The following is a 16,757-nucleotide window of genomic DNA, read 5'->3' as shown; positions in this document are numbered from 1 at the left end:
GGAAGGAGTTGCAGAGATTAACTATGGAGTAGAGACTGAAGGAAGGGCAAGCCAGCCTAAATATAGCTCTCTCCTGAGAGGCTCTGTCAGTACCTGACTAATACAGATGTAGAGGCTCACAGACATCTATTGAACTGAGTACAGGATCCCCAGTGAAGTAGTTAAAGAAAGGACCAGTGGAGCTGAGGGGTTTGCAGCCCATTAGGACAAACAACAATATGAACTAACTAGTACCCTCAGAGCTCCCAGGGTCTCAACCACCAATCAAGGACTGCACATGGAAGGGTCTGATTGTTCTGGCAGCATGTGTATAGTAAAGTATTGAAAATTCGATCATCAATAGGAGGAGAGGACCTCGGCCCTGTGAGGGTTCTGTGCCCCAATGTAGGGGAATGCCAGGGCCAATAAGTGGGAGAGGGTGGGGTGGCAGGCATAGGGAGGGAGGAGGCAACAGGGGTTTGTTTTTGTTGTTTTTGTTTGTTTCTTTGTTTTTTGGAGGGGAAACTGGGAAAGGAGAAATTTACATGTAAATAAAGAAAATATCTAATAATAAATAAATAAATAAATAAATAAATAAATAAATAAAAAGATTTTATTTAAGAGTTACCCAGTAACTTCAGAAAGGATCAGATGCCATGTGATAAAATTCCAACTGTGGAAAATCTGCTCCCTGAAGAAAGATGTTAAAAAATAAATAAAAAAAAAAAAAAACCAGTAGAATCTTTGACTTTAAGGTCTTCCTGGAGGTTGAATCATGATACTTTCAGATAGTCTAAAATGTGTATCACAGGGTTTTACGTGGTGAAAGTTTTATTTCAGTTTTTCCAAACAACAAATTAATTCCACCAATAGACAGTACAGCAAAGAGGTTGGGTCACAAAACTGGTGGAAAGATTATTTGTCTTAATTAGATGAGATGGCAGTACAGACATTCAATAGCCACTAGGCAATGTGGCAACAGCTAATAATTAGGGACCACATGAGAGAGCTTGTTGCTTATTCTCCCTGTTTATGAGAAATCTACTTTCATACATGTCTCTAATGAGCTTATCAAAAGATCACAGTTGACCTGTACAATGACTGTTTCTGCTTTAATCCCCATCTCTCTAACACATTGTAAAATGCGTCATCTTACCTCATCTTATTGCTGAGCTACATACTACTTTACCTTCAGTTAGATGGCATGGAAGCTCTGAGCTGGTGCTCCCGGGGGCTGGGAAGGTGTAGGCACTGCTGGCTGTGACCAGGGGAAGCCGACTTGCAGGGTAACACTGCCTGAGGATCTGAATCACAGCAGAGATCACAAGTTCCATGTTCTTGTTCTCCAGGCAGGTCTGAGCAGAGAGAATATTATAACAGACCCCATGTGAAGCTCCCATGCTGGGATATTATTTCGTATAATGAAATGCACACAGCCTAAATGGTCAGTAAACAGCCTTACTGCATGATGTCTAGGGGTTGGAGCATTCTAATGGAGAATGTTGTCTAGTCAGAATGTGCATTTTTATTTCTATTTTGCTGCTCGGGTTGGTATTGTGATGAATTTAGTCTGAAAGCAGGCTTGAACTTATTTCAAGGGAGGCTGCACCTGAGACAAGTCCTTATCCAGAATGCCTGAGGAAAGAGGAGTGACATAATCCTTCAGGCACTCCTCAGTCACTGTGAATTATTGCCTCACTTAGGCAATGAGTGGCTGAATTAATGGAAGTCTTGCTTTTCTCTTTTGGCTATTATCTGAACAGAAAGGTATAAAGAAAAAAGGATAAACTAAGCAAGTTCAACATGCCTATATTAGCCAACTTGCTTGTCTCAAAGCCCGCTGTGCAGATCCTGCTTGATACTGACCCAAAGCAAAGGAAACTTGGATTTGCAGATATAACATTTTGATGGCAATGGAACATGACAATACCTATCTTTGTAAAGACACTGTGAAAAATGTACAAACAAGTTTACTAAATTGAGACAGAGTCGATGTAGCTCAGTAACTCTTCGGCCAAAACACCGTTTTCCCTGGTAGCTTAGAAAATGCATTGTGCACTGAACTTGGTGTAGAAATGTGTTCAGGATGTGCCTCCAGTCTGAGAGTGTTAAAGGGTACAGAAACTTCTTAGACTAAGGAGCCATGGTAATTAGCTTATGAGCATCCTCCATAAGGCCTGTGTTATGGTGCCGTCCTACTATAGTACCTCTACACTCACACTACAGATGGGCTCATGGAAGTAAAGAGAGCAAAACATCAATAAAAATGTATTTGGGGAAATGGTTCCACTGGTAAAGTGCTTGCAATATAAGCATAATGCTGTAACATTGGTACAGCAGGAAAGCACAGAACACTATATCTATGATCTGGAAAAACAGAGTTAGAAGGACCCAGATGCCTTGCTGGCCAGCTAGCATAACCAAATTGGTGGACTCCAGGTCCAGTGAGAGATCCCTTCTCCAAAAATAAACTGGAAAGGAAATGAGGAAGAGACTAGATATCAAGCTCTGGCTTCTACATTAACACACACACACACACACACACACACACACACACATGTGCACACACAAGCATGCACAAGAATTAGCAAGGAGGGCTCTGGATACTGCTCAGGGTTAGAGCCCTTGCCTAGAATGTGCAAAGCCTGCATTCAGTCCCCAGCCAGCCCTGCAAACACAAAAGGCAGACTGTAAAATATAAGTGAGGCAACTTTCAAAACAGAAATGTCTTAATGCAATCAAGGATGCCACTTTCTCTTTAGTGTGCTCAAATGGTACCAATCAAGTGTCTCTGAGGACACAGCAGGAAATACTTCCAGGGGAAAATGAATTAGTTGAAGATATTTCATCCCTTTGACCTGCTCTATTGCCCCCAAGTATTTGTTATAAAGTTATTAGTATTGAAAAAAAAAAAGAAAATGGAGTGTGGAAGAGAAAGAAGAAAGATAAACAGATGAAGATTGCACACAATGTTCTGAGCTTCAGCCTTAGGGGAGACAGAGCTAAGTCCTAACCAAGAACTTCTAAATTGCCAATGTTTGAGAGCCCAGCTCTACCTTTACTGGCCATTGACACAGCCACTGATGATCATCGATGGCAACTGCTTTTATGCTTTGTGTGAGATGGTCCAAGAGAGAGCTGAGGAGAAGGAGAAAAGCAAGCTCATGCATCTGAAAAGTGTGGCTCATGCAGCAAGCACGATACACGATCAAGGAGGGGTGTGAATATGTACCGAGACCAGGGCATTAACGATAATGCCATATTCTGATCAGAGGGAAATGATTGTGAATTTTAAAATGGATTACTGTTTCCAAGGAAATAAAAATTCCTAGACTCACATGCACCATGTCCCCTGATACTAGGCCAGGTAGTAAGCAGGAGGGCAGTGTCAGAAGACACCATTAGGTTAAAGGGTGAAGTTGGTAAAAGTCCCTGTAGGAGAACGTATTGTATTAAAGTCTGAAAGCTAAGTGAGGCATCAGGGCATGTGTGGAGTCCAACTCATGAGAGTTTCCACACATGTAGCGTGCATACATTTCCATATGAACAGGCTTAGCACATCATGACGAATTTATGCAGCATAGTTCCATAACCCTTCTCAGGCTGCTTTTTCATATAATACCAATCAGACATTACAACATGGGCTGGAGAAACCTCACTCTAAAATGTTAGTTCTGCCTCCACTTCCATTTAGCTCCCTTATATAACAGCAACTGGGGGTTTGGAACCTGGCTGTTTGCATTATGAGGGAATTAAAGACATTACTGACCAGTCAAGGAGTTGCTTCTGAAGCTCTGCATATGGACTTGCAGCCCCTGGAATACCTGGGCTATATTTTTTTTTCACTGTGTCCCTCTCTGCAGTATACAACTGTAAGAATCACCATCTTTCCCCTTTACTGACCTTTTAGATATTTTTAGTACAGAATGAAGAAACAGTCAGTAATATAGAGGACAGACTGGGTGGTCATGTCACCTGGAATGGGGGTGCCTGGTATCAGCTATCAAGGGGAAACTTCACAAGGACTGAGTGAGATTAGAGACTTGGGGGACTGTGGGCCTACAGAGCACAAGGAAGCCTGGAAAAATTGAAAGCACTGCTTGATCCAGAAAAGGCAGAATGCAAAACGCAGCTATTTCATGACTGAGAAGCTCCGAACTCAGTAATGACAGAGAAAAACCCAGAGGTGAGAGCAGACAGAAAATTAGATATTGGTTTGCAGTGCAGGATCATGTTAGTGTTTAGAGGAGAATGCTATTTTTAAAAAGAACAGGAAATGTCTAGTGACGCGATGAGTGGGGACCAGCATTCTCATCGGCTGCCTCATTGCCTCCACATATACTTGCATAGAGTAAACTTGGAAGGTTTCCAGAGAGGAGCAACAGGCATCAGAGATTGGCAACTGGGAGGATAACAGGGAACATGAGGCATATGAACATGAGCAGATGATGGGTATCTAAGAAACTCGTGTCTCCAGTGGGATGGGATTTAAATCAGCCCTAGTCAAGTGTAACTGAGGAGTGTGTTGCTTGAGTTGGAACCCAAATAACCTCATACTACACACTCCACTTGGTGCAGCTAAGTACCAGACAAGGGAGTCACTATTCCCTTTGCCTGGGACATTTCCCCCCCCTTAAATGTGGTATGATGAGCTGTCTAATAATTTACATTTGGGTATCACCCACTTAGAGAGGATTTATTGTCTCTAAATGATCTTCTCCCTCCACCTTGTTGGTCCCACAATCCACCTAAAAAAATCTCTCTCATTGGACAATTCATTTATTTAATGCCTGCCTTCTGCTAGGATGTGTGTCCCATAAGATCAAAAGTCTAATTTGCCATGTTCCTCACAGATTCCCAGTAAGATTCAGTCCAATGACAACTGACACTCAAAAGATAAGAAACTATTAAAATATAGTATGTATTTGCCTGAACATATGAATCATGTGAACTTAGTGTATAAAGAAAACCTAAATGTTTCTATTCCACTCCTTTTTAGTGTGTATTTGTATGTTTCTTTTCTTTCTTTCATTGTTGGTGTTGTTTGAAACAAGGTTTCTCGGTGTAGCCTTGGCTATCCTGGAACTTACTCTGTAGATCAAGCTGGCCTCAAACTCAGAGACCTGCCTGCCTCTGTCTCCTAAGTGCTATGCTTAAAGGCATGTGCCACCACCATGCTGGGTCATATGTTTCTTCAAAAAAAAGCAGGCTGATGGTTTGCAATGAAAGATGATGGTTTAAAAGCTTCACATCTTTAAGCTGGGATCTGTTATTCTGGAGCCCATACCCAATCACTATGTTCTTTGTCATATCTAGTAATGTTCAGACAATAAACACAAAATAATTGAATTAGTGAATGAATGAATGAATGAATAAACACATACTGATTGAATGAGAATAAAAATAAGTGAAAAATAGGGATTTGCATCCCGAACTCCTGCCATATTGAAACAAGAACCATGTCTAAGTTAATTTTCCATTCCCCCTGCTCTGTTCAGGACAATTTCCAAGCTTTGGAGGATCCCCTAGAAGCCATCCACCTGCTGTGTAAATCCCCATGTTGGCTACCTGTGCAATACTGAAGAGAGTCTCCATGCCTTGGGCTGCCAGGAAGGCCTCCCTGCCTGACCGGAGGGCGACAATGTGCCTGAGGCAGAGCAGAAGCCCATGGCGGATCATCACATAGGTATTGGTCACATCGCGGCTGTGCCAGTCCTGATGCAGCCTGAGCAAGCTGTTGACGTAGCCTCTGTTCACTGCCCTGCGGCTGTTAGACTCTAGAGACAAAGGGAAAAGGTCATGTCAATCACAGCTCCTCAGGAAACAGTGGCGGGAGAATGCCACCCTGTGTCTCCCACATAATACTTACAATGGCAATAGTAACGGTCCAGCATGTAAAACTGGCAGGTGTTATTTACACCAAATAATCAAAATCAACATTTGTAGTACTAGGACATGGGGATGTAACAAGGCCCCTTATATGGTGCCCTGAGAAGGACACAGCATCTCTTCTGTAGTCTCCTGCCAGAACACATGACCTTAATCTAAGCATTAGGAAAGTCAGCAAATTCATAGTGAGGTAAATGCTACAAGACATGTGACCTATATTGTTCACAAATGTCAAGATCATAAAAACAAAGAAAAAAAGAAAGACTTGGAATGGTGACATAAAAAGACTAAGAAGACATGACACCTAAGGACAATATGTAATTATAATTCAAATAACAGGCCATTTTTTTCCTTTTGCTAGAAAAATCATCGGCGAAGCAGGGGTTAAAATTTGGATAAGGTTTATAGATCACATCCTAATGCTGTGTCAATGTTTATGCTATGTAGCTATATCTTTCTGACTGAAGCACTCCCTCTCCCTCCTGGAGGGAGGCCCATAAGTTCTTGAAACTCACAAGATTCATAAGACCCTTTCCAGAGGCTACAAAACAGTAACTGTACTGATAGAGGAGATTCTGTGGGAGCCGCTGCCTGCAAGGTCTGAAGGAAACGGCTGTAATTCTCATGAGTCATTGCTCATACCACTTGATACAGCTGTCTGAGTCACCCACATCCCAGGAACTAACCTTTCACCATGCTCCTACAAAGTAACCACAACAACCTCAGCTATATCACTAAGCTAGACTTAAATAGAATCTTTTCTTTGGTCTGTCATCAGTACCCTTTTCTGTGATGAATATATGTTTATTCATGTCTCCACAGGGAAAGTCACATAACACAATTGGCACCCAAAGACAGCTTGACAGAGCCATAGATAATACTGAAAGAAGCTGCTGAATGGATCGTGCTATTGGCATTAAGACACGCAACTGAGTCTGATATATCTGAAGCGGAGGCGTCCTCGGGGACAGTCCCAATGCAGTGCAGCTACTTTCCCTCCATGTAGTGTGGCTCCTTGCTAATAGTGGCTGTTGTTTGGTCCCTGTTATGGATTGATAAAATATGTAACTGATGCTAAGTCATCTGAGGGGCAAATGCTCTTGGAGGAAATCACAGGGTAGTTATCTTCCTCTAGTGATACAAGATGGTTCATCTTGAGTCAGGCATGGGTTTGAAGACGCACCCAGATGACTGCTAGAACAGAGATGATGCTTCAGTACTGATAGAGCTCCAAGGAGGGCCATGGTAGCATCTGTGGATGATAAGACATATAACCACATCTGAACTTTCTGCCTTCAGTGAACTTCGCTCAAGTAATGGGGGAGTTATAATGGAAGAAAGACGTGTAGATCCCCCCCCCCCAGCACTAGCATGAAGAGTGGAAAAGGCTAAAATGAGATTGAGGTGTTTCCTTGTCATTTATTATGGCTGATGGGACACAAGGGACAGAAGTACACATTAGATCTTGCTAATGGGCTCGTCCTAGCATCCCCAAACATGGAATCCATGGGAAGAATCAAACAGCAAGAAGAAAAAGAGTGAGGTTAAAGAGATAGAAGATACTATTTCAGTCCAACCCTTGATACAGAGAAAACAGGATCCTTGACTATGTGTGCAGATAGGGGCCTTAATAACAGAAGCTTCCATAGTCAAGAAGCATTCTCTCTCTGAACTGCTAGAACTGCGAAATAACTTTAAGCAAGCAATGGACCAGTCCCTCACAGCCATGCTTGTGAAGCTGAGGGGCATGGATGCAGACAGATCAGCCTGACTACTAAGAAGAGCAACTGAACAATGTAACTGCCCATCTTTCCTAGAGACAAGGACTTCATATGTGGTGATACATATGAAAGGTCCCTCATGACAGGCTCATATGCACCATTAGGGATACTTGACAATTACTGAGTGAAGTCTTCACGAATACCAAGAATGGATAGAGGATGGACAGATGTTACTAAAGGAATTAGGTAACAGGTTCTATCTGATGCCCATTTCCCTGGACCAGACAACTTTGCATTCACTAAAGAGTTAAAAAAAGGAGTTGATTCGGCAGGGACCTCAAGAGGAGTTTGGAGCTTTAGAGGTTCTGCAAAGCCCCACAGTAAGGCGCAATTTAAGGTGGGAGGGACTCTGAAAAATCTTCACGCATCAACCTGGCATGTAAGTCATGTTCCTGAGGCATGTGCCACATATTTCACCTTGCGGGGAGGTATATGTGTGGGAGTTGTTTCCCCATGATGGGTCCTATGAAAGAAGCAATAGGTGCTGGCCTGGAGCCTGTCAGACCCAAGAAGTCAGCTTTCAAATTGCCTTCTAAATGGCCATAGATCTTTGCTGCTGTCAGCCTCGGTTATGGAGAGAAGTGTCCCTTTTCTTTGCAACAGCACAGTGCTTACTTCAGAGACTCATAGCCTGTTATGATGCTGAGAATAAATGACTGTTAACTGTAACATAGTAGTTCAACACTTCCATAAATGGAAGAAAAGAAGCAGACATCCACATCACTTCCTCCAAGGCTCAGAGAACATCTCTTCTCAAGGGCCAGGAAGTTCACAAAGCTTACAAGATGGACAAGATACCCATCTCCAAAGTTAGGTAAACAGTCAATAGTTGTAGACTAAAGATTGTTTAGTAGAGCACCTGCTTGCAAGCTGGGCAGAGAATGTCAGCCATGCTGGTCTGTGAGTCATGACCCACGTAGGGATCCAGTGTTTGAGTGATGTAGCCGCCTAAGTTTCTTTTGTTCTTGTAAGTAACCCATTATTCAAGCTCCTGTAAGTCACATCTCAAAATTAATTGGCTCCCCAAGACAGACTTTCTATAGAATCAATTCTTTGGTATGTCATTCTCTATCTGAGAGGGACAGACATTTGTTTGTAACTTCCTGGAAAAAGTTACACAACAGTTTATTTTTAGATTTTGTTAAATAGAGGTTATATAAGAAAAATCTCCTACTTTTTAATAAATTCACTATTGGAAAATGTGTGTGTCTGTAAGTTATTCTCAGAAAAAAAGAAAATAGTATTGGGTTAGGAAGAGAGAGAGATGGGGGAAGGACAGAAAGAAAAAGAGGGATGACAAGAACGATGGAAGGAAAAAGGAAAGGGTGGGATATCTTCATCATATTTCCATTCTTCTCTGTGTCTACAAGGTTTGGTGCATAAAAGGACCAAGTAAGACACCATGCTTAAAAGGTTGTTATGTGTAAGAGACATGCTATGTGCTTTCCCCAAAGTAGAGAAGCCAGTTAATGGACAACCACTGGGTCACAAGTCTATATGGTTACCATGTCAATATTTGGTTCCTCTGGTCGAGTGAAAACTTCCCCTCTCCAAGCATGATTCCAATATGATGTATTTGTTCCTCAACTCATGGACCCTAAAGCAGCACTTCATTCTACAACCAGCCAGATCAAAATGGACTGCATCAAAGTCATACAAGCAAGTCCTCCTCATGCCGTACTCCTGTGAAGGAATCAACAACCTCTGTAAGCAAGCCCTTACATGGACCACGACCTTTAGTGAAGGTTGGTCCCTTCACATCCTCTCTTCCCATCATCTACTGAACTCCCAGACAGATTCCTTCTCAGGACCAATGGTTTATCCCTCTTTTCTCTGGGTCTGAAACCAATAACCCTGTCTGTATCAACTTGTATTAGGTTCTGTTTTGCCCTCTTGTTGGGAACAGCAAACCAAACCTTACCCTGGTCAGCACTGTTCTCATAAATAGCTCTCTGACCTTGTGGCTCCTCTCAAGAGAAGGACTGTAAGATGAAAAACTACAAAGAAATTGTGGCAGAAGGCAGGGCTTAGGAACAGAAAGTGAACTCCTCACAAAAAAAAGACTATTAAACACCAGTGTTGGCTGTGGAAGGATAGCAAGATACACTGCTGATGTTCAGGCCAAGGCAGAGAGTTCACTGTGAAGGGTTACTTTGTGAGGTTTCCCAAAAGCTGATAAAGATTTAAGAGTTCTGCCTTCCCCTCTTCCACACCATGATTTCTCTGTCTCAGTTTTCCTGGTAACATCCACTGAGACTATGGTATAAATCTGCTTATGAAGATATCTTGCCAATTGTCTCTGAAGAAACACAATGCCAAGGATAGCTCCAAGATATCTCTGTCAACAGTTAGTTTACACTATTTTTCAAATTAACTTCCCTGAACTAATAGGGTGAGTTGAGTGAGTGTGAAGGTGTCAACATAACTAGAGGGCTGTGGTCTTCAAGCTTCTACAAATAAGGCACATTGTGGGGCTCTAGATGGCTAATTCTGTGACTCTGTCACAGATGTTCAAATCCCACCCTCTCTTGAGGCTCCATGGCTCCTTTAAAGAATCTATTGGTGCTGGTTTATGAGAGAATATGTGCTTCTAGCCAAATGTGTGTGAGGGAGCTCCCCTGAGCTGTAGTCAGAAGAGCAGAATTATAGCTTCAAGTACTATTTTTCCACAAGACCATGTGTGCATTAGTGTTAAAAAAAAAAAAAAAAAAGACAGCATGGAAATTTAATGTGTTCCACTGAGGTTTTCCTCATAATATTAACAGACCTTTTATTTTGCTTGTTTATAACATTTTAAATTGCAGGGCTTCACTTAGCACCCCAGAGAATTTTGACCCATGTGTGGAGTTGATTTTATTTTGCTTTTCCTTTTACAACATTCTGTGCAGCCATGACCCTGAATTGAGAGTGATGAGACTTATGGCCAGTGATATGCTTGTGAAAGGCTTAAAGCTCTTTCAATGCTTCCTTTAACGGATTATTTCTTTGTAACAAAGGTATATCTTGACTTGACTGGTCTCAGCTAGAGTCCTTAGCTGCCTGAATGGGGTTCCAGTCTATCTTATATCCAGTGTTTAAAAAGAAAATTGGGGACTAACCAAGAGGCATTAAAGGACAGTATTTCTTGACAAAAAGTGTCAGAATGGCAAATACGGGACACTGGGGCCATGGACTCAATGGAGGGTGGATCACATTTCTTTTTATCTATTCTAAGGCAGTGCGACCAATAATACATTATCCAAATGACCTTCATTCATTATTCTCTTTGGGTGAAAAGAAGTGGGTAATGGAGAAAAATAAATAAATCTTTAATTGTCTGAGAGAAAAATCCCTATCAAATAGCAATGGTTTTATTCATGGTTTCCCCGTTAATCTCCAACAAGCTGCCATGTTTACTAACACTCAAAGAAACTAAGCCCCCTTCTTTGCTGACCCTACATCAGTCAATCTTTCTCTGAGAATAGTTTAGGAAGTTTTGTAAAAGTCAATACGCATCTACCAGCCGACAAGTGGAGATTCATCAAACTTTGGAAGAGCAAAAGTGGAGAAGAGCCAAAGAATGAAATGAGGTCTCTGGGATCAGCGGCTCAGAGGAGTTCCTGGGAGATCTGAGAGAAAAACACCACTTCTCAGTGTAGAAAAATATTCAGAAGAAAATGTGAGTTTTCAGATAGCATTGGGTGAGCTCAGAGTCTGGGGGGGACTCTAAGCATTCCAACCCTCTTCCAAGCAGACCAGCTCTTCCATAGTCTGACTATATAAATGGCTTCTTCCTAAAAGTGGTTTTAGAAAAATTAACTCTTACTGTACGCATGTATACATACATGCATGTATATATGTGCATACACATTTTCACTTCCTAGAAAGATGAGGCGAGATACATAGACTGGAATATGGAAGTAGGGTGAAAGTCCTGAAGCCTTGCATCACCCTACTTCCTGGGTATCCCTTGTTTGGTTGGCCACTCTAGCTTCAGCTAAAGACCTTTGGCCCATTTTCAATTGTGGAATCCTTGAACAGCAGAGAATTAATTCATTTGTGTTCTCACTCCCATTCACCTTTCTATATTCTACCCATCTCCCTAGGTAATGTCTTCTCTGGGCCTTACTTTTAGCTTATTCTCAATCTAAAACGTGGTTTACAGGAATCCTTATTTTTACTCAAAGTATTCTTAATTGAAGATTTTACTTTAGTAGAGACACCCATTGGTGTAGTTTTTACACTCAGGCAAGAAGAAAAATAAACCAGAAAGAATTATGCTAAGGTATCAATGGTACTTAGCTAAGTGAGCTACGAAGAGAGGTTATTGGTGGTCCTGCCTGCCTGTAAAGATTCTTCTAACATTTCTTCTCCAAATATTTTATAATCCATTTAAATAATTAAGAGTGTAAGGGAAGAATAATCCTGTGATTGGAGCTACAGTCGAGTAGCCTGTAGACTTTTGGTGTATGCCATGTTGTCAATGTTTAATCACAGGGCAAGCAGGCTTGCAGGTTACCATAGCAACCACCTCACCTTTTGTCTTACCCTATCTCCTTTAAAAGTGAATTATCTCCCTAGCCCCTGAAGGCATTGGTGAGCAGAACCATCCTTACAAAGATATTTGTCTTCTAAACAGAAAAACCTAGAGACCTATAAGCCTCAAAGGACTGACTTTCTCCTGGAGAATCTGGAGCCTCGTGGCAGCTGCTTTTGAGAAATGTTCCAGGTCCCAGATTAGTACATCTACAAGCACCCTGCTTCTCTGCCCTCTTACTTGGCAAAGGAAAAGGGAGTTGTCTGTCATTGCTGTTCTTTATTCCCTTATCTCAGGATTGCCTTGTTTGGTTAGAGGTAGAGTCAGGTCCTTCTACAAAGGAAATGTAGGGCTCTTCAGCCGAGGACCACATGAGACCCTAGCAACTACATCCTGGGATAAGGCACACAGATCGGTGTAAGCCTCATCATTGCCACCCACAAGTACTTATGTCCCTGCTTTGCCAGTCCTGATCTCTGTGAAGACCCTTTGCGCTCTGTCAGCTGTCTACCTGGAGGCCTGAACAAGGCTGGGCTTCACCACAGTCTAGCTGTGCACAAGCGAGCCTGTTATTTCACATCTCCATTTTTATTGCTTTTATCTTTAAATACAAAACAAACAATAGCTTCTTTGCTCTTAGTCTGAGAGAATCCATTGAGATAATATCAGAAAGTAAGCCATCTAATGCCAAAGACACACTGACTGCTCAGTGCTTGCTGCCTGAGAAGATCACCATCATCAACTTAATTGGCACTGTTTATGATTCTAACAATCTCTCTGTTCTTATGCACAACAGAGAGTCAAGTGTTCCATCCTAATGTGTTTCTTTTGAAGTCCTGTGACAGAACAGAAGCATCAGGGTCATATAGCTTTTGAGGGTGAACATTGGCTCTACCATTTACTAGCTATGTAATTACATCATCACATACACTATATTACATCATTACATTATTCAGTACTATCATTTAAATGGAGTTTAAATGTGCCCCCTCCTGCCTCTTCTACTAATTCAGGAGCAGCCCATGTGAATCAAGATAAATTCATAGATATGAGTCCCTATATAAGACCAAGACCAAGTTACAGTTTCCAAAAATTCATTGAAAAGGTGTTAAAATTCCCATCCCAGAAAGAAGTAGGGCATAGAAAGCAGGAGTGGTACCAAAGCAAGACCAATGATCACCACAGGGAATATGTGGCAGAGTAAGTCAGCACACCATAACAGAGAGCAAGCAGTGGGATTCAGAAAGGGGCAGAGCATGATAACCACCAAAGATGTGATCCCATGAATTACTTAATCAAGCTAGGCCTCCATCCTAAAATCCCCCAGACACTTGAACACAGTATTACCAGCTGGACACATGGACTCCAACATTCAATTCCATGAGGTTATTTCACACTTAATCTGTAAACCACTCTTGGGTGTAATAAGATATATGTGTATATAAGGATAAGTGCAAGGATTTGCGCCCTTCTTATATTTCTGGGGAGAGAAATCATGTTCAGCTACATCGCATACTCTAACATGCTATCTTGGGAAATCCTTGCCTTTAAAGATCAAAGAGCTCTATGCTTTGTTCAGAAACTTCCCAAAAGTCCACTTTCTGAGCAGATGTAAGCTCTTCCTTCTCAAGAAAGAAAACAAGGAGTGTACAATCACTTAACAAGGCCCCCAAAATCCCCTGTACCATCCGAGATCTTCTTGCAAGCTTTCTCCTCACAGTCTATCAACCATGAACAATTATATTACAAAATTTGCTTACTCCTAATCAAGACTTCACACTAAAACATGCACTTTGACCCACAGCACTCAAGCCCCACAATATCTCACCTAGAACTGTCCATTCTGAAACATTAGGAGGTTCAAGCTAAGGCTGTCCCTACCTATAATATGAACTGTGTACACCTTTGCAATAGATTGTTTATGGTGATCTTCTCAGTGAGCCAATTTAGAAAATATTTCTGGACAAAATAGCCTTTCCCAGGGCTTCCAAATCACATTATAAAACAATGAGTTACCTGTTTTTGCACTGTACTACCAGGTACAAGGGGAACTATCAATGTTTCCTATGAGCTCAGAGTCAGCTAATCATTTCACACGGATCATCTCATCTGTCTTATGGAAGTGCTGTAGAATAAGCATTATATTTCTAACTTTACAAATGAAAATGCAGAGTTGGAGAGTTGTTGAAAGGCTCAGTTAAGTCCACCAAGCTTATAAATGGTATCTAGGGTTCTAATGGAATCTCCCATCTGACCAAAGAGCCGACATATTGATGCCCCAGTTAGCACACAGTTTTGTATCCAGCACAACATTTAACTCTTACCAATAAAGTAGCTTCTTGCAAAATATTTCTGGAAGACTAGAGATAAAGCATAAGGGTCCCAGAGGAAATGGGTTTCTCCCCACATCTCCCATTTGCCCTGATTCTTCCTAGACCCCTAAGACCTCCTAGTGAGAAGCAAATTCATAAAGGCTATGGACACAAATAGGTAACCAATAATAATTCAGGTCACTCAAGACAATGTCTGGGGATCTTTCTGGTACCCAGAAGCAAAGCAAAGCCAGTCCTGAAGTCAGGTTCAGAATGTAATGTGAGTATAATTTGAGGAGAGGTGTACTGTTGTCCTCCCCCATTTATACAAGCTTCTTTTAGTAATGTAGATACATCTCAGTAAACTTAACTATAAGGCGAGTGTTAGTTACAAGTAAACCTGATTTCCTATCACCTGCCTTTATAAAATTAAAGACACTTTCTCTTGGTTCCAGAAATAGTGTCACAGATGGAGAGGAGGCCACCCATAGTTTTTCCAAATAATTTTGAATCTAGATGTTTCCCTTTTCAGCTGGAAGCTACACTTAGAAGCTAACTTCTCATGACATAGTTCCAAACCAGAGGGGCCTTCATGTCTTCGGTTAAGCTTTGGGGTCTGTATCTTTCTCTGCATAAGAAGTTCTGTCATTTCTTCTGTATTCCATGCCTACTGCCCGGCACAGAAAAATTGGTAGCTATACCACACTATATGACAGAAAGCCCAGTAGAACAGAGATCCTCTGATTCAAAATTCTGCATCACATATTTAAGCAAATCAATAGTCCCATGCCATAATTTACTCTTTTCTTCTTTGTGTGGGGTTCAAAGGTTTGGATGTAAGACAGGCCCAAGTTATACTACTAGTGATCTGTGTTTAGTCACTTTTTATCTACCTACCTACCTATCTATCTATCTATCTATCTATCTATCTATCTATCTATCTATCTATTCATGAGGCAGGGTCTCACTAATTTCTGATCTCTGAATTTACATTCTTCTGGTAGCTTCCTGAATAGTTAGAAAGGCAGGCCCACCAGGTCTAGCATATGCTTTTATTAATTCTAAGTCATATTTTCCAAGTTTTTTTTCAAAAGGTAAGATGTTACCAGTGAGAGTGCATCTACGGCCATCGATGGTATTTATTTTATTCTTGGTAGTATGTGAATATTGATGCATCTTTCTGTCAGTGCAAGAAAATATGATCATATTGTCATATCGATGCTTTAAAAAAAATCTAAAATCAGTTCATTTTCAGAAATGGGCAGCAACCTGGATGGCTCACTCTGCATACACAAATAAACAGAGACCTTTTCCCTCAAAACCAAATCTTACTGCTGCTTTAGGTAATGAATTACCAACTAAAATCACGCTCACACACCTAGGATGCTGTATTAATCCACTAGACAGACATTAGTTTGTCAGTGATATGCCAATTGATTCCAGTCACTATTGTTATCACTAGGGACACAGCGACCAACAAGCTGAAGTTCCAGGCCTCACAGGGCATGCACATGTGAGAAGGCAGTGGAGGAATGAAGGTGCCGACACACAGAGAACTTCAGGTAGTGGCAAGTGGAACAGAAGAGTGACTTGGTGAGATGGATATGGTATACTGCATAATCAAGGAAGACTTTGCTGATAGGACAACCAGGGTTGAGATCCATGTGGTAGGAAGGAGTTGGGAGGCAGAACCTGCAACTAGGAGAGTCCTGAAATCTAGAGAGTTGAGCAAATGGAAACTGCCAAAACTTGGTGAGTGAAAATAAGAAAAAGTGGAAGAGCAAAAGCCAGGAGGGAAACTAAAGGGAAATGCCTGAAAAGTGTGTCATGGTCTTTCTTCCCTGCCCTCTTTGTCTGTCTGTCTGTCTGTTGGTCTGTCTGTCTCTGACTCCCTATCCCTGTTTCTCTGTGTGTCTGTGTCTCTCTGTATATATGTATGTGCACATGTGTGTCTGTGTCCCTGTGTCTCTGTCCCTCTCTGTCTCTCTGTGTCTCTACCTCTGTCTCTATACCTGTGTCTCTCTCTGTGTGTATGTATGTGTGTGTCTGTCTCTGTGTCTGTGTCTCTCTTTGTCTGTCTCCGTGTGTCTGTTTCTCTCTGAATCTATCTCTGTCTCTGTCTCTCTTTGTCTCTGTCTCTCTTTGTCTTTCTGTGTTTATGTGCATGTGTGTGTTTCTGTCTGTCACTGTGTGTGTTTCTGTCTGTCTCTCTCTGTGTCTGTGTCTCTCTGTGTCTCTGAATCTCTCTCTCTCTCTCTCTCTCTCTCTCTCTCTCTCTCT

General features: G+C 41.6%; 1 protein-coding gene across 8 annotated transcripts in view; it reads right to left on the bottom strand.

Moving 5' to 3' along the window:
* Agbl1 (ATP/GTP binding protein like 1) overlaps positions 1 to 16,757 on the bottom strand; it is an 887,643-nt gene that overhangs the window by 714,305 nt on the left and 156,581 nt on the right. For all 8 annotated transcript variants that reach the window (XM_031387026.1, XM_031387022.1, XM_031387027.1 and 5 more), the window contains exons 7-8: positions 5,548 to 5,756; positions 1,169 to 1,334 (exon numbers count right to left, since the gene is read on the bottom strand). In XM_031387026.1, coding sequence (XP_031242886.1) covers positions 1,169 to 1,334; positions 5,548 to 5,756 — 375 coding nt within the window. The remainder of the gene's footprint in view (positions 1 to 1,168; positions 1,335 to 5,547; positions 5,757 to 16,757) is intronic.

Source organism: Mastomys coucha, unplaced genomic scaffold, assembly GCF_008632895.1.
Source record: "Mastomys coucha isolate ucsf_1 unplaced genomic scaffold, UCSF_Mcou_1 pScaffold21, whole genome shotgun sequence".
Taxonomy (NCBI): Eukaryota; Metazoa; Chordata; class Mammalia; order Rodentia; family Muridae; genus Mastomys; species Mastomys coucha.
Note: the sequence above shows the minus strand (reverse complement) of the source record. Positions and strands in the feature narration are given on the sequence as shown.